The sequence below is a fragment of the Aedes aegypti genome, chromosome 3 (genome assembly GCF_002204515.2).
Source record: "Aedes aegypti strain LVP_AGWG chromosome 3, AaegL5.0 Primary Assembly, whole genome shotgun sequence".
NCBI lineage: Eukaryota > Metazoa > Arthropoda > Insecta > Diptera > Culicidae > Aedes > Aedes aegypti.
In genome coordinates this window covers 20,469,034-20,491,941 of record NC_035109.1, presented here as the reverse complement: position 1 = coordinate 20,491,941, position 22,908 = coordinate 20,469,034, and the positions used below count along the sequence as shown (strand labels likewise).

At 39.2% G+C, this 22,908-nt stretch overlaps 1 protein-coding gene across 1 annotated transcript in view; it reads left to right on the top strand.

The window, feature by feature from the left end:
- The window catches only part of LOC5566756 (hemicentin-2), a 161,263-nt gene that overhangs the window by 52,773 nt on the left and 85,582 nt on the right, over window positions 1-22,908 (top strand). The window contains exon 2 of the mRNA XM_021851256.1: window positions 15,204-15,584. Within this exon, the coding sequence (XP_021706948.1) occupies window positions 15,359-15,584 (226 nt within the window). The 5' untranslated portion in view covers window positions 15,204-15,358. The remainder of the gene's footprint in view (window positions 1-15,203; window positions 15,585-22,908) is intronic.

Genomic DNA, 22,908 nt, shown 5'->3' with positions numbered 1-22,908 from the left:
AATCCCCACTTTTCCGAAACCACCCTCACACACTCACACACAATGGGTAATTAGAGTCATCGACGATTGTTGAAAATTCAGGATAGGTTCAATTGTTCGCTTCGACCACACATCGAATCCCACATTCCATCAGAGAGGTGCTGCAGTTGATCCGCTACCACCCACTGAGGACGCGCTGGGTTGTCATCACCTACACCGAGGACTACGACGACCAGGACCGGGACGGGGGATTTTAATTACTGCTTTCGACGGAAGGCGTGCCGATTTCGTTCGAAGTGATGGACGTTGCCCAGGCTGACAAAAGCAGCAGTACCTATACGTGACGCGGGGCTCTAATTTAGCCTGAGCGATGATGGGTCCAAAATCAAATTATAATTGGTGGAAAATTAGAACGGGAAATAATGCCACGGCTGAAATGGACCGCGGTGCTTGGATATCTGCTTTGGAAATGGGGCTCGAAGCGTGCCTTACTTGAGTTGGCGAGGAACAGCAACGATTGACGGGATGATAGATTGAGTTTTACTTGCGGAATAATTAAACCAATTAAAATGGGATATCATATGTGAAGGTTGTAAAATTGATTCTTTTACGAGAAAGATCAAACTTTGTGTTAAAGTGTTAAAAACAATCATGCATCATCATGTTGTCAATAAACATATATGTGAAAGACATAGATAACAGCAATGCTTAGAATCAACATTAATTCCACAAGTTTTTACTTCGGATTTCTTCATAATGATCCTAAGCCGCCAGGCAACTTCTATCCTTACCTCCTAGCCGAACTGGTAGGGGTACGAACAATTTTAGAGAAGATGAGTAGCCACCCCGGGAGAAACTTGGTGGCTCACAACAGCGTATGTAGCGTTGTTAACTATGTACGGTACCGACGCCCCACACAGGGGCAGAATCGAAAAAACAACCTGTAGTACATCGGAATGAAGAGATAGACGTTTGATGTCTTCTGAGAAAATGATCCTTTCAACGAGGCCGATGTTTTAAGATGAAGTCATATTTTTAGTGTTATTCGCATAAATGACTCATATGCCATTTCGGTCAAATGGCAGTTTAGGTGTATGGTTTATTCGGCAAAGTTGATTGTTATTTAATGTTGATAATAATTGCTGAAGACGTCAAATTTCCAAGGCCTACTATTTTTGAAACATAGGCATTTTTCAAAATAAATGTGCTAAAAACCGAAATGTTTGAGTTTTGCTTGTAATTTTTCAATTTAAATACCATGTATAACCTACGATTATCTAATTTATTAACATGAAGCAGGTCTGGTGAAAATTTGATGGTTAAAATAATATTTTGTTTGATTTTTTTTAGTAAAATTTTCAAAAAAAAACAGGGATATTGCGTATAGGCCATTCTTGCGATCAGGCAGGTGTTTTCATCGCCATCCACTAACGAAAGGTCAGAGCATTCATGTCTTATTTTTTCAAGGATATGATATTTGATATATTTTTTCTATGCGGTTTTTTATGCAAAGTTTATAAAAAGGATAAAAATTATTTTATATGACAATGTAAAAGTTTTCCAATAACAAAAAAAGTTCAACATAATCAAGAGTATTCTGGCGGTTTACTTGTAGCTTAATGTATTTAGCTATTTACTTTTAACATTGCTTGTATATTTGCTATTCGCAAAAAGATCCTAAGCGCCAGACAAATTATATCACACCATTGAGGTCGAATTGAAATTAGATATATGATTTTGCCAAAGCCTACTATTTTTATTGATAAATTGTGCTAAAAACTGTTATATACCTAAGTTTTGTATTTTTTTCGGTTTAAATGCCATTAAACTCCTCAGATTATGTCATTCACTGGCATAAGGCACAGCTGGTTAGAATTTGATGGTAAAACAAAAAAAAAAGTTTTGGCTGCAAGAATAGCCTATAGGCAATATCCCTGTTATTTTTTATCAATTTTTTTACATTTTTTTTTGTTTCTACCATCAAATTCTAACTTAAAATCTAAAATAACGATCGAATTTTCCGAAGAAATCATATACCTAAATTACCATTCGACCGAAATGGTTTTGAAATAATGAATTTGGCACTTGAGGCGTTTTTGCGAATAGCAAATATACAAGCAATGTAAAAAGCAAATAGATAAGTACATTTAGCTAATTTAGCTACTAGTACACCGCAAGAATGCCCATCAATATGTTGAACTTTTGTTGTTATTGGAAAACTGTTACATTGTCAAGTACACCCAAGTAACCAAATAGCACATGAATTCTCCCTCCGTGCTAATATAGGGCTTTTAAAGAGCTGACATGCCCTATACAAGCCGTATGACAGCCTTATATGCCCAAAACTACGAATAAGCGGGCTAGTGGTTACTTGGGAAATAATGTTTAACGTCTTTATGAGCTTAGCATACTTCCAGATCACATAGAAAAAATATATTAAATATCATATCCTTGAAAAAATAAGTCACGAATTTTCTGACCTTTCGTAAGTGGATGGCGATGAAAACACCTGCCCGAACTTGCCCGATCGCAAGATTGGCCTATACACAATATCCCTGTTTTTTGAAAATTTGACTAAAAAAATCAAACAAAATATTATTTTTACCATCAAATTTTCACCAGACCTGCTTTAAAATTATTGATATAATCATAGGTGATACATGGTATTTTAATTGAAAAATTACAAGCAAAACTCAAACATTTCGGTTTTTAGCCCATTTTTTTGAAAAATGCCTATATTTTAAAAACAGTAGGCCTTGGAAGTTTGACGTCTACAGCAATTATTTTCAGCATAAAATAACAATCAACTTTGCCGAATAAACCATACACCTAAATTGCCATTTGACTGAAATGGCATATGAGTCATTTATGCCAATAACACTAAAAATATGGCTTCATCTCAAAACATCGGCCCCATTGAAAGGATCATTTTCGCAGAAGACATAAAACGTTTATCTTTTCATTCCGAAGAACTACAGGTTGTTTCCGTGTTTTTTCGATTCTGCCCTAGTGTGCGCCCCTCTGAGGATCTGAAGCAGTCGTATGTCACCACGGTATACGCCTAGTATCTCGAACAAACGTTGCCAGAATAGGATTAGGTATATTGAACGGAGTCCATGGAACTATGGCAGCATTTTGTCGGACGGATACGAGGCGATTGAACAGTATGTACAGTATGAAAAATTGCTGAACAAATTTCAAATAAGATTGTTAGAAATTTCATAAAACATTTATTGAAGTTGCACAAATGCTCAGATATTACTCCGGAAATTCTGTTAAAATTGTTCTAGAATGTCTTAATTCCTCCAAGACTTCATGCATCGATTTCCATGGAACATTCTCCATGATTTCCGGTCAAAACATCTTCAATTCAATCAATAGCTCCTCCGGAATTTCTAGGGATTTCCTTGAAAATTTTCTTCCTGGATTTATATGAGATTTCACCTAGACGTTTCTCTGAAGATACCTTCATCAAATGCTTCAGAGATAATCTCTAAGATTGTAACAAATATTCTCAAGTAAGCCTAGAAAGACTTTTTTCGGTTATTCTTCCAGAAATGTCTCCATGGAAATGTGATGGAAATTTTTCTATAAAAAAATATCCTGAAGGTATTTTAAACGAGAATCTTAAAGTAACCTCTGATAAAACTTGTGTAAGTTTTTAAGTCAACAAACAAGAATCGCTGAAATAAGTCCTGGATTCTTGAGGAAGCTTTGAAAGATTTCCTAGATAATTTTCTAGGATAATCGAATCTAAGGATCTTCCGCTGGATTTCGTCTAGATGAATTGGTTAGTTGGTAAATGACTGATGGAATAAAATAGACCCTTCTGTGCGGTCCTTAGCCTCTTGCCCAGCAACTCCTATCCCTACCTCCTCGTGGTACTGGCCGGGGTACGAGTAACCTTCGGGAAGATCGAATAACCAACCCCCGGTGGGAACTTTGGTCGTATGCTGACAGGGAAGGGGGGTTTGCTTTTGCTTTTGCTTCTGCAAACCTTGAGCGTCTGTACTCCATGTTAGGAGCGGCTCACAACAGAGTCTGTTCCCCATGTCAGGGCCGGCTGATCATCGTCCGATTGCCAGAGAAGGATTCTTAACTAAACTGAGCACTATGGCCCTTCGAACATTTAGGGGGAGTGGTCCTCCGGAAATCTAGGGGGTTGGTGTGAGGCCCTGCAAGCCAGCCGTATAAACATCAAGCAACGAATAATCAACGAGAGAATACGAACCGGGACAATCGGCGGAGACTACAGCGACGTAAAGGGATTAGCGATTGGATGCTCGGTACGTGGAACTGCAACTTCATCGGGAGCACACGCATACTCGCCGATGTGCTGAAGGACCGTGGATTCGGCATCGTAGCGTTGCAGGAAGTGTGTTGGAAGGGATCAATGGTGCGAACGTTTAGAGTTAATCATACCATCTACCAGAGCTGCGGCAACACACACGAGCTGGGAACAGCTTTTATAGTGCTGGGTGATATGCAGAGGCGCGTGATCGAGTGTAATAAATCAGCATAATAAACGTGCACAGCCTTCACTCCGGAAGCACTGATGATGATAAAGACGCTTTTAACGCGCAGCTCTACCGCTAGTACGACTGCTGCCCAAGGCATGACGTCAAGATCATCATATAAGATTTAAACGCTCAGTTTGGCCAGGAGGAGGAATTCAGACCGACGATTGGAAAGTTCAGCGCCCACCGGCTGACGAACGAAAACGGCCTACGACTAATTGATTTTGCCGCCTCCAAGAATATGGCCATTCGTAGCACCTACTTCCAGCACAGCCTTCCATACCGATACACCTGGAGATCACCACAGCAGGCAGAATCACAAATCGACCACGTTCTGATTGATGGAAGGCACTTCTCCGACATTATCGACGTCAAGACCTATCGTGGCGCTAACATCGACTCTGACCACTATCTGGTGATGGTTAAACTGCGCTCAAAACTCTCCGTCGTTAACAACGTACGGTACCGACGGCCGCCCCGGTATGACCTAGAGCGGCTCAAGCAACCGGATGTCGCAGCGGCATACGCGCAGCAACTCGAGGCTGCATTACCGGAAGAGGGTGAGCTGGACGAAGCCCCTCTTGAGGACTGCTGGAGAACAGTAAAAGCAGCCATCAACGATGCAGCTGAGAGCAACGTCGGGTACGTGGGACGGAGTCGACGGAACGATTGGTTCGATGAGGAAAGTAGGCAGATTCTGGAGGAGCATGGGCGGTCATGCTGCAGCAAGGGACTCGGCAGAAAGTGGAGCGTTATAGACGGAAACGGCAACGCCGCCTGGAGGAGACGGAGTGCAAGGACATGGAACAGCTATGCCGGTCTCAAGAAACACGCAAGTTCTATCAGAAGCTCAACGCATCCCGCAACGGCTTCGTGCTGCGAGCCGAGATGTGCAGGGATAAGGATGGGAGCATTTTGACGGACGAGCGTGAAGTGATCGAAAGGTGGAAGCAGCACTTCGACGAGCACCTGAATGGCGCTGAAAGCACAGGCAATGAAGGTCGAGACAACGCAGGAAATGCCTTCGTCAGTACTTCGAAGGATGGAACCCAACCATCCTCCACTTTGAGGGAGGTTAAGGATGTCATTCACCAGCTCAAGAACAACAAAGCTGCTGGTAAGGATGGTATCGGAGCTGAACTCATAAAGATGGGTTCGGAGAGGCTGCCCATTTGTCTGCACCGGCTGATAGGCATCATCTGGGAAACAGAACAGCTACCGGAGGAGTGAAAGGAAGTGGTAATATACCACATCTACAAGAAAGGCGACAAGTTAGATTGTGAGAACTTTCGACCGATCACCATTCTAAATGCGGCCTACAAAATATTATCCCAGATCATCTTCCGCCGTCTGTCACCTATAGTAAGCGAGTTCATGGGAAGTTATCAAGTCGGCTTTGTTGACGGCTGATCGACAACGGACCAGATCTTTACTGTACGGCAAATCCTCCAAAGATGTCGTGAATACCTGGTCCCAACGCATTACCTATTCATCGATTTCAAGGCGGCATACGATAGTATCGACCGCGTAGAGCTATGGAAAATCATGGACGAGAACAGCTTTCCCGGGTAGCTCACGAGACTGATAAGAGCGACGATGGAGGGTGTGCAAAATTATGTAAAGGTTTCAGGCAAACATTCCAGTTCGTTTGGATCCCGCCGGGGACTACGATAAGGTGATGGACTTTCGTGCCTGTTGTTCAATATTGCGCTAGAAGGTGTTATGCGGAGAGCCGGGCTTAACAGCCGGAGTAAGATTTTTACGAGATCCAGTCAATTTGTTTGCTTCGCGGATGATATGGACATTGTCGGCTGAACATTTGAGAAGGTGGCAGACCTGTACACCCGCCTGAAGCGCGAGGCAGCGAAAGCTGGACTGGTGATGAATGCGTCCAAGGCAAAGTACATGCTAGCTGGTGGGGCCGGGCGCGACCGCTCGCCTAGGTAGCAGTGTTACGATAGACGATACGTTCGAGGTGGTCGACGAGTTCGTCTAACTTGGATCCTTGCTGACGGCTGACAATAACGTTAGCCGTGAAATAAGGAGGCGCATCATCAGTGGAAGTCGGGCCTACCATGGCCTCCAGAAGAAGCTGCGATCAAAAAAGATTCACACCCGCAACAAACGTATCATGTACAAAACGCTCAAAAGGCCGGTAGTCCTTACGGGCATGAAACGAGGAAGACTTGCAAGCACTTGGAGTCTTCGAACGTCGGGTCCTTAGGACGATCTTAGGCGGTGTGCAGGAAAACGGTGTGTGGCGGCGAAGGATGAACCACGAGCTCGCCCAACTCTACGGCGAACCCAGTATCCAGAAGGTGGCCATAGCTGGAAGGATACGATGGGCAGGGCATGTTGCAAGGGGGATAGCAACCCTGCAAAAATGCTGTTCACTTAGGATCCGGTTGGTACAAGAAGGCGTGGAGCACAGCGAGCTAGGTGTGCGGATCAAGTGCGTATCGATTTGGCGAGCGTAGGGCAGAACCGAGGATGGAGAGATGCGGCCACAAACCGAGTATTGTGGCGTGAAATTGTTGATTCAGTGTTATCTGTTTAGATGTTAACTAAATAAATGAATCGTCTAGATGTGAAAATACTGATTCGAAATATTCGGCAAAGTTGAAGCATGGATTGAGAACTTTCCAAAATGGCCGTTCAAGTTTTCATATATTGGTAATAGATGGCAGCACTGCTCGATTGTTATCAAAAGAGCCAATTTTATGGGAGTGTGATATGCAAAAACCAAAAAAAATAAAGGTTAACGATACCGAATGTTCACCAAAGTTGAAGGAAGTGTTGCGTGCCATACAGTCGGCCGAATCATAAATGTTCATGTGGCTGGCAACACTGTTTAAAAAGAATAAAGTAAAGATCAAAACCATGCTTAGCAATATAGCAATACTCTTCAACTGTAATCCAGATTTTCATTAAGGGTTCAAAATTTTGTCGTAGCTGGCAACACTGCTTAAGTAAAATTGCGCCACCAGGCAGTACAAGTGTCCATACAACTTTTGTTTTACGGATATCTCAGGTTCCTGACCACTTAGAAAGATGGCGTCTTTGGCCAAATTGTTCAGTAGCTCGAGGACTTTCATTATTCTAGCCAAGACATTCGAGGCGGCGCTAGTGAGCATATAACTTTTGTTTTGCGGATAGCTCAGGATCCTGACCACTTAGAAAGATAGCGTCTTCAGCAAAGTTGGCTCAAGGACTCTATCATTATTGAAGCCAAGAGATTCTAGATTTTGCCACCAGGCTGCGCTGTTGAGCTTAGAACTTTTGTTTTGCGGATAGCTCAGGATCCTGACCACTTAGAAAGATGGCGTCTTCGGCAAAGTTGTTCGGTAGCTCAAGGACTATCATTATTTAACTAAATCTCTTGGCTTAAATAATGATAGTGCTTGAGCTAATGAGCAACTTTGCCGAAGTCGCCATCTTTCTAAGTGGTCAGGATCCTGAGATATTTGCAAAACAAAATTTCGATGCTCACTAGCGCCACCTACTGGCAGAATTCCACAATTCAATGACCACCATATGTTAACCCTTGAACTACTGAACAATTTTGCTGAACATCATGATCCTTAATTTTAAATACTTTTTAAGATATTGATCATTACAAGAAAAGGTCGTTAATCTGGAATTCGGTCGTAAAACGAACCGTCGGTAAAAAAACGGTCATAAAAAGAGGATGGAGTGTAGTTTTGTTAACGTTTTTTTCTCCTCACTAATACATATCGATTGCTTCCTCAGCTTAGTATATATTCTCATTGTGTACTACCCACTTCCCGTGCCACTGGTCGTAAAGGAAAATGAAGCGAATTAGCCCTAAACTGTTTGGAAGACATCAATCACTGGAAAATGCAGTTAAACAAAAATGAATAACATAAACTCGAGATGAATCAGACTTGAATTATTTGAATATGCAGTAATTCAGACCTATATCACGTGAATTTGAAATAATTTAGACCTATAAAGTGAATCAGACCTTATGAACTTGAATACGCTATGAATCCGACACGAATAACTTGGATATGAAGTAAATCAGTCATGTGTCACTTGAACATGGAGTGAATATGACATGATTGATTTAATATGGAGAAAATCAAACCTGAATTACTTGATTATGACGTTAATCAAACCTGAAGCACATGAATATAAATAGGATCATAAATTAATCACTAGAATATGGAGTGAATCAACATGAATCACTTGAATATAAAGACAATCGATCCTGAATTACTGGGATATGGTGAGTTTTCGATTTGAATTATTTGAATATGATGTGCGTCAGGCATGAATCAATCGCACATGAAGTAAAACATGCCGTTATCCTTAGAAGAGGCATCAGGTCTGAAACACTTGAAAATGATATGATTCTGATCTTAATCACTTCTACTTCCAAACGCCAGAGGCTATCTGAACAACATCATTGACATTATATCTTATTAAATCAATGAGATTCAATAAAAGTCAACCCTCTATAACATCATGTTCCATATCTCGACAAAGTGTTGAAGAACCAGAGTAAAAGTTGGTATCTTGGCAACCTCGGAACTCAGTAACGTTGGCTGAACTGCTTTGTCGAAGACTCGAACTTGCTATTTATTATTATTATTATCTTTATTAACGAGACTTTCAGCCTGAGGCTGGTTCATCTCGGTAACTTGCTATTTAATTAGGATCACAATACACAACTAGCTTAAAATTCTTCATTGAACATGTTCCACCTAGCGACAAAATTACGAGCTAAACTGTTCGCCTTTCGGATTACCTTGATCCTCCAACAACTTTGCCAAAAACTTGAACATTCTTCCTTATCAAAATTATGGAAAAGAACTTGTTTGAAGTTGAAAATATATAAATCAATCTGTTTTCCGGATGTCCTTGACTTTCTGAACAACTTTACCGAAGACTCGAGCTTTTTATCTTATTTGGAAAAGGTAAAACTAGTTACGGATGCTCAATTTTACATGCTCACTAGCGTCACCTAGCGGCAAAATTGCGAACCCAACTATTTGCTTTCCAGTTGTTTGCTGAGTAACTTTGCTGAAGACTGCACCATTATAAATCAACAGAATCTCGAGATATAGCATCATGAATGTTCCTGTTTTGAGGTGATGCTAAACTTTTCAGGGTGATTCAATATTCAGCTGAGTGATGCAATACTTTTTCAAGCGAGTCCGTATTTATGACGGGTAGTGTACCTTCAATACACAGATAAAAATATTTAAATTTCAATGTAGCGTAAACAGAAGAAGATTTTATTCGAAATGGGCCACCCTCGTTCGAATCACCTTTGCGCTAAAAAATGTACACATTTTTACTAAACACCTTCTAATAACTGTTAAGGTGAAGATGCATCGGAGTCAAATCTTGACTTTTCAGGAGCACAAATTTAGAGAACTATGCATGCAGCCATTCGAGCTGAAAATAAAATCGATTAGACACAACCAACGAGTGACCAATCGATCAAGTTTTTAGTTCGAACAGTTGTCTATTACTCTAGATTTGTTCTATTGAAAATTCAAGGTTTGGATACGATGCATCTTCACCTTAATTAGTTGTCCATTAGTCTAAATTAGTCCATGTAATTAATCAATTGTACTGACAAAATTCGGCAATCGACTTTCCAAAGATTTGATTTCCATCCAATCGGCAACCATTCATTAGCATTATCTGCAAATTTGAATAACGCAAAACTCTTTCGCTTACGCAGGCAGCATCAAATTGAAATCTTCTTCCGGCTTGGACCAACCTGACCTTCCACCTTCCCCAACTTCTTGTCACACGACTTGGCATCGCAAACTGCTATCCTACGGTAACCGCACTAAGGGAAAAGTTTTCGTTTCCGAAAAATCAGCCAACTTTGCCTTGATTCCATTAGTCATTAGCCCCCCCCCCCCCTTATCCTTCCCTCTGAAAAGAAAAAGGCCCTGCATCCGCACCTGAATCGAAGATCCTCCCCCGCGTGAATCGGAATATTGAAACATCGGTACCTAATTAATTTATTTCAATTATATTCCTTCGATGCGCACTGGGGAAAACTTTCCAATTTCGCTCCGGTTGACTGAAAAACCGCAACGCCGTCGTCGTCGTCGAAGGCAGAACGAAATGGAATAAAAATTGATTGAGAAAAAAATGAAAACTATTTTCCCCGCGGGGTGCGATTGCACAATGGTCGGGTTCCTTTCGAAAAGGCGGCAAAAGCATGCTTTCTCAACTTATAAAATTATTGCTTTTTCAACAATATTTTTTTTTTTCCTGTCAAAACACCGAAGGAATAGCCAGTGAAATTGAGACGGGTTCAAAAAGATTATTTTAGAATCATAAAAACATATTTTGTTTTCTACAAGATTTAACACAAATACTTGGTTTGTAGAATAAAAAAAAAATCTTACTTTTTTTAACTTAACAAATTTTATAAAATTATAGTGTTTCAAAAGATTTCAAACAAAATCGGCAATTGATAACAACGAGCATTATTTATGCTTCAATGTGAGCAGTCTGCTATCCGCGTAAAAAAGTTACGTAAAATGTAAACAGTCCCTTCCGTAACTATGGGAACACGTCACGGAAGACAAAATTATATATTTTTTAGATTAAGACAATAAAACTTGTTTTGGACAAACTTTATCTGTTTCCGACCTATGTGAATCGGTTGCGGTGTGAGAAAATTGGCGGCCATCGGTAAAACACCGCAAACTTTTCCGAATCATTTGCTCGGTGACCGAAGAAAAACCGTTACCGAAGGTAGAGCCCAAAGGGAGGGGACGGCTGGAATTGATATAAAGATTTAATATTTATTACAAAAGTTGGTCGGTTGTTTCCAGTCGTCCCTTCGGTGTGTCAAAACGATTGGATTTCGGTGTTTCTTTCGCTACGGTATCACCTGGTGGGACGAAGACGAGGGGAGACCATGAGGAGATCCCAAGGTGGCCAAATCTTCGCCTCACCACAAAGCGGGAGGTGTTTAATTGTTTAAGAAAGCGATAAGACGAAGCGAATGCGAACAAAATTCATTATGTGGCCGTGTGAAGGCGGTGAAACGACATCCGTCTCCTCGTTGGGCACCTTGCCATCGATAACTCAATGATGGATGTGGCAGCCGGATTAATGCTTTCTGAAAGCAATTAAGCCATTCTGCTGAACGGAGAGATGATTTCATGGGAAACTTTTGTTTCGCTGGGAAGATTCATGATTATTGACGTTGAGGCAAATTTATCAGAGCAAATGTCGAAGAGTTTAAGCCAGGAAGCAGAACAATTTAAATTAGTGGTTAAAGATTTGTGGAGGTAATTATTTCAAACTGTGAACACAATCTTGCGTCACACTTTTTGTATGAAGACTCTGAATTCTTCATGCTCGTCTGCATAACAAAATATCAATTGTAATAGCACGTTGTTTTCACTCCATATCATGTTGATACTGATTTCCGTTGTAAAAATTTATGATAACATCTTCAATGAGTTCACAATGAAATCCTGAATTGATAAATCAGTGTAGATCTTAGAAGGTACCTCTATGAATTTTTCTATAAAAGTGTCCAGTATTTTTTTTACGTTCATAGTTATTTTCCTTTAGCTTCATTTCCCTAATTTTCTTCGCCAGATTTCTCAATTTTTTACTAAACTAATTTCCACGTCCTTTCTGCCCGGGTTTCGAACAAATTCCCAGTGACCTCATCTTCAAGCTCATAAAATCCCATGCAGAAAGCAAAAGTCAAAATCTCACACCAATAAAACGGTGCAAAACATGTTGCTTCTTCCTCTCTGGGGTGAAAAAACCAGTAGGTATACCAAAGTCCTAAACGACTAAACAAATCTACACGGCAACTTTAAGCGACACCGGCTCCAACACTGTTCTCAACCCACCTTGCCAGGCTAGACGAGCGAGTTCACTTCTTCGAACGAAGTGCTCTAGACTCTTGAAACCGTAGCTCATTGGCACTATGTGCCCTCCGGAACACGGAGACACAATGTTTTATTAAATATGAAGCATTTGAATTTCTGATCAGTGGACTGGATCGAGCGCATCCTTTTCCAGGATGTGTAGGGCAGACTGGGGAGACATGACCCCTTTTTTTCCAATGCAAAATTGTTATATGACGAAATTTTAGCATAGGCTAAACAAGTAAATATGATTTGCTTTATCAAACATTCCGAAATAGTAATACTGCCACGTCAGAACGCAATGAGCAGAACGGAAGAAATTAATGTTGCATTTAAAACTGGTCTGCAGTAGACCGGATATACCCCTGGATCTTTGCCAATTCCTGTGGGGCGGTACAGAGGTAAGCTAATTTTATGGCAAAGAGGCTTGCTTGTTGGTTGCAGACTTACTATGTATCAAGCGTAAGGAAAGGAATGCTATAATGATGGAAGAATAGAAGTGGTACGTATATAGGGCTCCAGCAATCCGAGATGGTGACTTACGGTTTGGTTTTGGAACGGGGAAAATCGATTAAAACCCTGGAAGTCGCCATCTTGGATTCCAAAATGGCGTCAGACATCGATTTCCGGCATCTCCTCATCGCTCCCGAAATACTCATGGCTCCAGAAATACGCATTACTACATTGGTTCTCGTGGGTCGTTATCAGGCAGGAGCGTAAGTTGGAATTTTTGGAGCGTAAAAAAATGAAGCGTAAGTTGGAATTTGGAGCGTATATGGAGGGGGCGCAAAAGGAGGGAGCGTAAAAAAGTGAGTGTAAAAAGAGGTTTGGCTGTATTTATCTTGAATATTTAATTGAAAATAGTTCTTATAATTTTCAAATTTAAAATTATTTGGAAATGTTTGGTAAATTATGATAAGCTGTACTATAATTTGACTATATTATTTTTCTTTTGAGTGTAAAAACTTGAACTCTTTCAGTAAATATTTCTTCTTAAATTAGCCCACAGATTTTTTTTTCAATTTTCTTTCAAGAGCTCCTCCAAGTTTGTTTTTCAAATATTACTTCAGGAATCCGTTTAGAAATTCTCTCTAGGGTTCCACCAGTAATTAACTCAAAATGAAAACAAAACCTGGCAGGTTACTTGAAATTTCCCATATTTCAGTAGTTTCAGTTGTAGTACAGGGCGGACTCAATTATCCGGAATTTTACCTCGATTATCCGGAGTATGTGTTTTGATATTCTAGTTTTTTAGTTCTTTTGTATAAATTTGAATTTATTTAGTATTGCAATATTCAATATTAATGTTTTAGCAGTTTTGGACGGAAGTAGGGTTTGAAAGAGGGTTTTTTGTGTACGTTGGTCAAAAAAATCATCACAAGACCCCTAATGTTCCTAGAAATAATTTTTGGCTACGCCATTGCATCAACATCGAAGAAATATCAAAGTTCTCTAATCGGAGATTTTAATTTTTCTATTGGTGATTCGATTGTTCTGATAATTCGATTAATCGGTGTGAATAATATCGATACTCCGATAATTGAGTCCGACCTGTATGTTTAGTAGTTTGTTCCTAATTGTCCACCATGGTAAACTTAAGATCGCAACCACCTTTCTTAGATTGGTTCTGATAGGGTTTCAGGAATACCTTCAGTTATTTATCCAGAAATTCTGCCAGAAGTTACTCCAGGGATTTTACAGAGGCTCCTCTCTCTCAAGAAAGTTCCAAAGGAATGCCAATAGGAATGCTTGCAATCATTCCTCCAGTTAAATTGTTGCTGGAATTTATCCAATGAATCATGCAGGGATTACTCCAGAGATTCTTTCAGGGATTCTTGAAGCAATTTCTCATGAAATTCTTTTAAAGTTTTTTTCTAGCAATTCTGCAAGAGACTCCTCCAACGATTCTTCCAGGAAAACCTCTATATAGTTTCTTCCCAAGGATTTCTTCAGGAACTCCTCCAAGGATTACTCCAGATATTTCTTCAGAAATTCCTCTGAACCAAACTTTTGCACGAAGACTTGAATGTCTCTTTCATTGATTTTGAATAGTTTCCAGATTTTTCTGCAAACATTTCGAGAGTGCTCTTCAAAGAATATAATATAACGATTCTAATGACATCTTGTTTCAAAATTTTGGTCGATCGAATGCTGAGTAAATTAGCTATATTTTTAGTGTGTTTTTTTTAAAAATGTCATAACTTCAAGTAAAAATTTAGTAATCAAAATTCAAAATAAAATTAAAGAAAACTACATACGAATAATGCACGCACTGTGTAATCGAAGCTTAAGTCAAGCTATTGATACACGGTTTGGATGGGATTCGACAGCGATCCAAATACATATATTTGACACTATCAGAATTTCGTTTATGTAAAACAAAAGTTTGTCCTAAAAGTTTGGATATCTGAAGTCAACATTGTACGTTTTCCCAGTTGGAGTTACCCAGTCTCCCCTACACTGACCGAGCTGAACGAACCGACAGAAGCAGAGAGGAGTTGGAAGCACCCGACACAGCATGAAATTTAAAATTTCATGCACCTTGGTACCTGTTTGGTTGGCACTCTTGTTTTCCGTCACCTTTCGCCTTTCTGCCGGTGAACCGGAACTCGAACAAAGTCAGCTCGTCGCGACAGTTTTCATAAGCAGTTGAATATTAATTTTATTCTCGACTCGAAGTGGCACTTTTTGTTTTTCCAGGGTTTGTTTGTGCTTTTCGGTCAAATTGGCTTGTTTTGGTTACTCAAACGTACATCAATAATATTTCAAAATGTTTTGGCATTAATGATGTTTGTGTGTTTTCTTCTTTTATTTCTAGGAAGTTCTACAAATGGCAAAAATATACGTAGAATAATCTTCTCCGAAGCCAAGCGGCGGTTCAACGAAATACTCTTCCGAATTTAACATCCATATAGCTGTTATTTTGTACGACTAGTGTCTATATCGAAGCCCAATCCAAATAATCAAAAAAAGATGAAAATCCTCGGTGGCTACAGTGTTGAGAATCAAGAATCTTCCATCATCCTTCGGTTAACTCGCATACTCTACCGGCTCATGATGCTAAGCGCCTACGTGGACTACGTGGGTCAGGTGGAAGCCACAGCTGCAGCGGCTCCGGATGGGCCACAACCTGTGGGAATCAGTTTTGCTCCGCGGCCGGAGCAGGACAGGAAGTACGTGCTCACGATGCAGCACTTTGGTGAGTTTTTTACTGCACTTGAATAGTACTACATTCCAAATAACAAGGCTAGTTAACTGTGTTGAAATAAATTTATATAAAACTTCTTTTAAATTGCATCCAAGTTCGAAGCAATAGCATTCATGGCGATATCCTTGGCGTACTCCTAACACAATCTTTGGCCGATTTATAATGAGATGTTCTATTTTTAATTTATACAGATTGTTTTGAGCTTCAAAGTGTATGGACAAATTTAACAGGCGTTGTGATCCTTGCAATTTTCGCAACGTCCATTTTTTCATGTTATGTACATTTTGCTCTATGAAAAATTGATGATTCTCGTTTGCATCTGGAAGCAGTCGACAGCAAATTTGGTCTAGTTTCAGTAATTCGGCCATGTACATTGGTACTTCATATGGGGGAAAGACAGAACGGTCGATGGATGAAATATCGCTAGGTACATGACACTCAACACAAATGGATTTTGAGGTGTGGAGCTGTATAGATGCTTACAGTTTTCCTAGAAACTAGAACTAATGGGATGTAGAATGCCGGTGGACGCATTATGAAGCATTGGAAATTTGACCATTCCTGTAAAAAAACTAATTCTGGAAAACATGGTCAGTCATGTTAATATTTTCAATCATGTAAATATTATCTGGAGCTATATCGAAGTGGACATCAAACCTGCACATATCCGGTAGTATATTCAGAATCACTAGACGCACTGACAACTCTACAGTAGGTTCCGAGTGCCCTGGAGGAAGTAGTAAATTAGGAACATTTTCAGAACCATATCAATGTGGGCGTCCAATTTCAAGGTCATAGAAGGTAATAATTCCGGAAGCATTTGCAGAACCACCGACTTCCACTCTATAGTAGATTTTATGTGACCCAGGGAATTTGACCAATTCAAAACATATCCGGAATGACATCAATATGGGTACCAAATATCAAGATTTTAGAAGATGATGATTCCAAAAGCACTTCTAGAACCACCGCACAATGGTCTAAGGGCGGCCAAAACCTCAAAAATCAAAGTTGTTTTATCTGAACAGTAATATTTTTCCCGACTTCCTCAACACTTCTGTTGTTCAAATTCAAAGTTTGACGCAGATCCATAGGAGTTTGAATTTTATACAGCTCCTTGAGTGGACCGTGGACATGATTTTTCAAGAAAACTAATATTTACGATCCATTTTCACAAGCTATTTAGGAATTTAAAGAGAGCTCAAGCCGCAATAGTATATTCAGAGAAGTTGTTTATATATACATAGAGCACACCTGATTAGAATAAAAAAATTTATTTTATTCATACAAACTGAATTAAAGTTAAAATTGTTCAAAAAACATATTATTTTTTATGAAAGTACCCTAAGACATTAGTAGCCCGCGAATGCCCGCAATGAAAATAAGTTCATTCGAAAGCTAAAAACAAGAGCTTTCAAGTAGGGCACAAATTGCGATAGGGGAAGTGTACCAGTTTTGGCCACCCTAAGGAAAAATATTGTTTATATATAAATCAAACGACCTTTAGTTACTATCAATACATTAAGGTAAAGATGAATCGAAGCCAAACTTCAAATTTTCAAGAGCACGGATCTGGAGAACCAAACATCCGTTCAAGCTGAAAACTTAATCGATTGGTCACTAGCTGAGAGTGACCAATCGATTAGATTTTCAGCTCAAACGGGTGTTTGGTTCTCCAGATCCGTGCTCTTGAAAATTTGAACTTTGGCTTCGATTTATCTTCACCTTAAACGAAAGCTTTCAATCCAAGCTCAGTAGGTAAAATATAAAAACTAATCAGAAACTTTGTTTTTGTATTAAAAATGGTGGTGGCGAATACTGGACCACTTGCACCAGTATTCGCCACGATTTCAATTTCGGTTCCTGAATTCGCCACCTACGTTGATTTCTTATGGAGGGTGGCGAATCAGGAACACCATGGCGAAAAATAGGTGCAAAGGAGCAACAATTTCGAGGAAAATGATTTTTTTATATTATTTTCTGAGAAAATTTTGCGGTTTTCAAGAATGTTTCCGGAGCATCTTAGAGCAATTTAGCTAACACTGAACAATTGGCAACCATATATGTCGTAAAACGGTATATAATCTGGGGTGGCGAATAACTGGAACATGGCGAATACCGGTACACCTTCCCTATATCACTTTCAACGCGTTTGAAGGTGTACGGAGTGCAATTCTAATTAAATAACAATAATCCTGTAATACGCTAGTACGTGCGTTGCAATCGCAGTAGCCATGAATTGCATCCCGTCCCGAGAAGAAACGAAAAACTCGCTCTAATCTTCTTTTCTTCTTTTTATTTCTGGCGTTACGTCCCAATTGGTACAAAGCCTGCTTCTAAGCAGGCAGGTGTTCTTATGACCACTTGCGCAGTTATTAACTAAGGACTTTCTTTGCCAATTGACCATTTTTGCATGTGTATATTGTCTGGCAGGTACGATGATACTGTATGCTCTAGCACGTCGAGAAAATTTACTTTACCAAAAGACCCTCGACTGGTGGGATTCGAACCCACGATTCTCAGGTTAGTCTAGCTGAATAGCTGTGCGTTTACCGCTAGGACTCTCTGGGCCCCTATGTATGCAATATTTTGGTGTTATACCTTAAATAAATATTGTCTATACCTTTATTCGATATTATTAGGATATTGAACTACCTTGAATTTAAATTTGAGCTGTCACTAAATAAAATAACACAAATTATCTCGGCGTATTAAGATGGTTGAACGAAACTATTTCCTTCGACATGCAGCCTCCAGACAAAATGAAACAATTTGGAAAAATCATTCCCTACGTGGACTTGCTTTAGCTGTTAAAACAAGTATGATAATAAACTGAAGCTAAAGACATGACAATCATGCTGAAACTGATTAAATGGATGATACTTGCATAAAGGCAGGATTAGATCTCAGATCTTTATGGACAAATGTGCATGAAATTTCACATTTTTTTTTCAGACGTCACATGAATTTCAACATATATTTTTGAGTGGATTTTCCAATCACGAGCTCATCGTTGTGTTTTTTACACAATTTTGAAAAATTGGCGCATTTACTAAATAAGGTGCTCATTAAGACGAGATGAACATATTTACTTATGATGGTTTTTGTGTAGAGCTTCCATATCATTGGATGAATATGTAATATATTTTGTCAAAAATTGTGTTGTTATTACTATTGGAGTTGTGCATGGAAAAATTACTCAAAAATATATGTTGAAATTCAAGTAATGCCTGGCATGCTGCGAAAATTTCATTTCAATCTGTCAATAAATAACTGCGAATCAGCCTGCCTAAGTTGACCATTTTGTATGGAAGATTGGAAAAGTTGAAAATGTATTGTCCAAACCTGAATATTCTAATTACACAGCGTAACAAAAATGACACTTTTGCGTGTCTCAAGGATCAAATTATGTGTCTCTAGTAGATTTTGGGTTGCAGAATCTGATGCCGTTCTCAGAAATTTTCCAGCACGTCACAATTTTTAGCTACAGTTCGCCAAAGTTGTATAAAACACTGGTTTTATTGATGTTTACATGAAATTTAAGGTATGATTTATCAAACTTTTTTATGATATAATCTACCAAACATGCTAAATATGATTTGAATTTTCAATTTATATACAAATCAGTTTAATTTTCACTATAAAATCTAGTTTGATGCTTGCAGTCTTCATATAAAATTCTTCGTTTCTCGTATATGGCATAATACAATACTCTTCTGAACCACCAAATATAACATTTTACCATCGGAAATATTATGAACTTTGTTGGTAAGTATTGTTTTATACATGATGTTTGAATTATGTGACAAATTGAGCAAATAAATGGCCACACAAGTTGACAAACTTGCATACAAGTTGGCTGAAACACAAACAGTCAAATTTTGCATTTTCAACAGTCAAAATCTTAAAAACTAGACGTGCCATGATATTTCTGAAAACTGCAATGGACTCAGCAACCCTTAATTTAGTACATAGTGGTATATTGGTGTTTGAGACAAAATCATGTTCCGCAGTGTTATAGTCCAAAACAAGAAAAAATCGAAAATAAATGTTGTTCAATATGGCATAAAATATGTCAAATATATGATTTCAGCTATTTTAAAGAGAGTTTGAGGTTTTGTCCGACATTTGTTCAGCTCGAACCATTGTGCACCGACTGGCAAATTTCACACATGTATGGAATCATTTCAATATGGATAACAAACTTCAATATTTTTAAAATGCATGCTTCTGGAAGCAGTTTTACAATCACCGTCTACCATGAACAGTATAGGTTCAATGTGCCTTCGATGATGTGGAGCATTTTCAGAGCCACAATATGTAACAACCTCGGAAAATCAGGAACATCTTCGGTGTCCGGTGGTTAATATGCACGGCCACGCAAGTTACTGAAACTAGACCAAATTTGCCATTGACTGCTTTGGGATGCATCAAATTTCATCCATTTTTCATAAAGTTATGAGCATTTGTAATTAGGAAAATTTGTATCTATCTCAATCATTTTGTCTATTCCCTGTAGATTAGCGTGGGAAAAAATAGATTTTCGTTGCTGTCGACTTTTAAGATTGCATTTGGGTCCCATAACAACTATTGAAAATTTCAGCTGGATCGGTAAAACTATATTTTAGCGCCAGTCGTTCAAAGTTTGTATGGGATTTACTATGGGAATACTAACTTTTGCAAAGAAAAATCGCCATAGGTTGCCCAATGACCTCTATAAAAATTCTAATTCACAGACCTCGATAGGTATTTTTACCATGAAGAATATTGCCGAAGAACAAAAGCTTAAACTGACTGAATTCAGGTAGGCAAGCTTAATAAGTAGCGATTGAAAGCAAACACACTTAGACGGCCCCATTAATTACGAAAGACGATTTTGGTGGGTATTTGAATCACCCTCCCCCTATGGTAAGATTTTTTTGTATGAAAATTCAAAATAATTTGCATAGACCATAAGAAACCTCACTCCCCCCCTCCCCCCATAACCCCTTACGTTATTAATGGACGGCCCCTTACTGGACTATGTGTTACCTGTTGCCCAATGTTGCTGATCGTGCATCCTGTTTAACACCTATTTGAAGGTGATGTGTAAACTATTGATTTGTCAAAGAAGCTTGCAATATTATTTTGCGGATCACGTCTTATATCGGAACTGGGTTACCCAGTATTCATTATAACAGAATAACTTTGAAGAGCATTCGCTGTACTCTGTAGATGAAAATGCAACTTAATTTCACTCAACCACACACAATCACTACAGTGGTTCTGAAATAGTAGTTTACGGAACAAGTTGACTCGATTTTTACAGCACTCGTCGTAATTATCCTACTCGGCAAGCCTCGTAGGATAAATTTACGACTCCTGCTGTAAAAATCATCATTCTGCAACGAGTTACGTACAACATTTTTTGCAATTTGCAATTGTGGGCTTCGTAGCCGTGCGGCTAGTGTCACCGAGGCATTTCGCCACATCGTGCTAAGGAGTGTGGGTTCGATTTCCGCCTCAAGCCGAAAACTTTTCGAGAGGAATGTTTTCCGACTGTGCCACTGGGCGTTGCATGCTAGTCCGTTGTCTAGTGTGGTGCTTCCTTCAAAGGGCAAACAGCCCACTGGAAGCATTAACGTGTAGTGTCTTTAAAAAAAAAAAATCGTAGGAGACCACTTAAGGGTATCATAAATTGTGTCGGAATGCAAACAATATTATTTTACAATTTCTGAGAAATTGTTGCGTTATGATTCATTACGCAACTCAAAACAGTTGCGTAATGAGAAAGCGTTGCGTAATGAATCATTACAGCACTGGTTTCAGTTAGGTAATGACTATTCCCGCATTGCATACTTCAGTGCAGGAAAGTGGGCCGTTTCATGACAGGTTGGCGTGATGAAAAACAGCCTATTACGATGAGAAATTGCGAAAAGAAGTTCGATCAAGACACGACTGCAGAGGGTTAGCTCTACCGAGACTAATCCTCTGCAACAATGTTCAAGACAGCTAGGAAAAGCAGTTTGCAGAGGCTATTTCTGCTACCTCTTTTAATATAAGCACTACTCCTCGTAAGGTGGTCCCTTAGAAAAATGAACCCGAATCCAAAGGCAATGTATGTGTCCTTTGTTAACCTCAATGCAGCGCATGGGCAGATGGTCGTCGCACAGTGGCGGTCTTTCATACAAAGGTCGGACAAAACCTCAAATACGTCCAAAATCGCTTGATAATGGTTATCTATTACCTATCTTGGATACCTGTCATCATCATGTTGGAAAAAAACTGTCAAATTGAAAATTCGATTTTCTAGTGAAATTTGACAAAATTATCTTTTGCATCCAATCGAATAAAAATGCTATTATTACAAAAAATGGATCGTAATGCAAAAAATTGTGCATAAACCTGAACTAGAGATACATATTTAAGTTACTTTTAGTAAATCCAGTAAAGTTTCAAACGGGTTATTGCATATTATACTCATTTGAATGATGAAATAGATAAATAATAATGAAAAATGAAAATGGAATTTTCACCTCTAAGGGCAAAGAGGGGCAAGAAAAACTGTTGCACTTTAGAAAGTATTAATGATTTGCTGCTTCATAGTGAGTGATTCATTTTACCGAAACACTTCAAATAAAACGGACGAAGTTTTGAAAATTTTATAAAATTTTGGAGAAAGATTGCGATAAACATTTTTTGCTACAAATAATAACTCAATGTGTTGAAAATTATGTTATCATAGGCCAATCAAAGGCTTGAAACTATGCTTTCAAATGAAACCTATTGAGATTAAATCGGTTATGATTTCGTTGAGATACGGCTGTTTGAAGTTTGATAGGTAAACCATAGTTGATGAATTTTAAGCAGTCCAATTTTGCTGACTTTGCCGCACTTACGATGCTGCCAAAAATCTAAAACAAAACAGATCACTCTCATATTTTGAGAAACTGTCACTGAATGATAACGAAGTCTATAAAAAATAATAACTAGTGATTTTGAGAACATGAATTTTTGAGGTTTTGTCCGGCCATGCGCCACTGTGCGTCGGTGATGCGACATCACACTCAAACTCCCTGAGTCGTCTTCTCACGGGTCGTGTTGCAGATCTTGTCCTTGTAAGAAACACGATGCATAAATGCAAAAAAGGTCAAATGATAAGGAAAGCTGTCAGCAGGCTTGGGAACTATGACCACTATTTACAACAGTTCATCGATTCTGCCAGTCAACCAAAGCACAAAGCAGCAGCTGCATCAATAGCATCAGGCGGTGCGCTGCCAACGGTTCACACACTGCTTGAATGTTTTTGTCTCTCCAATATGATCGTTTTCAGGCA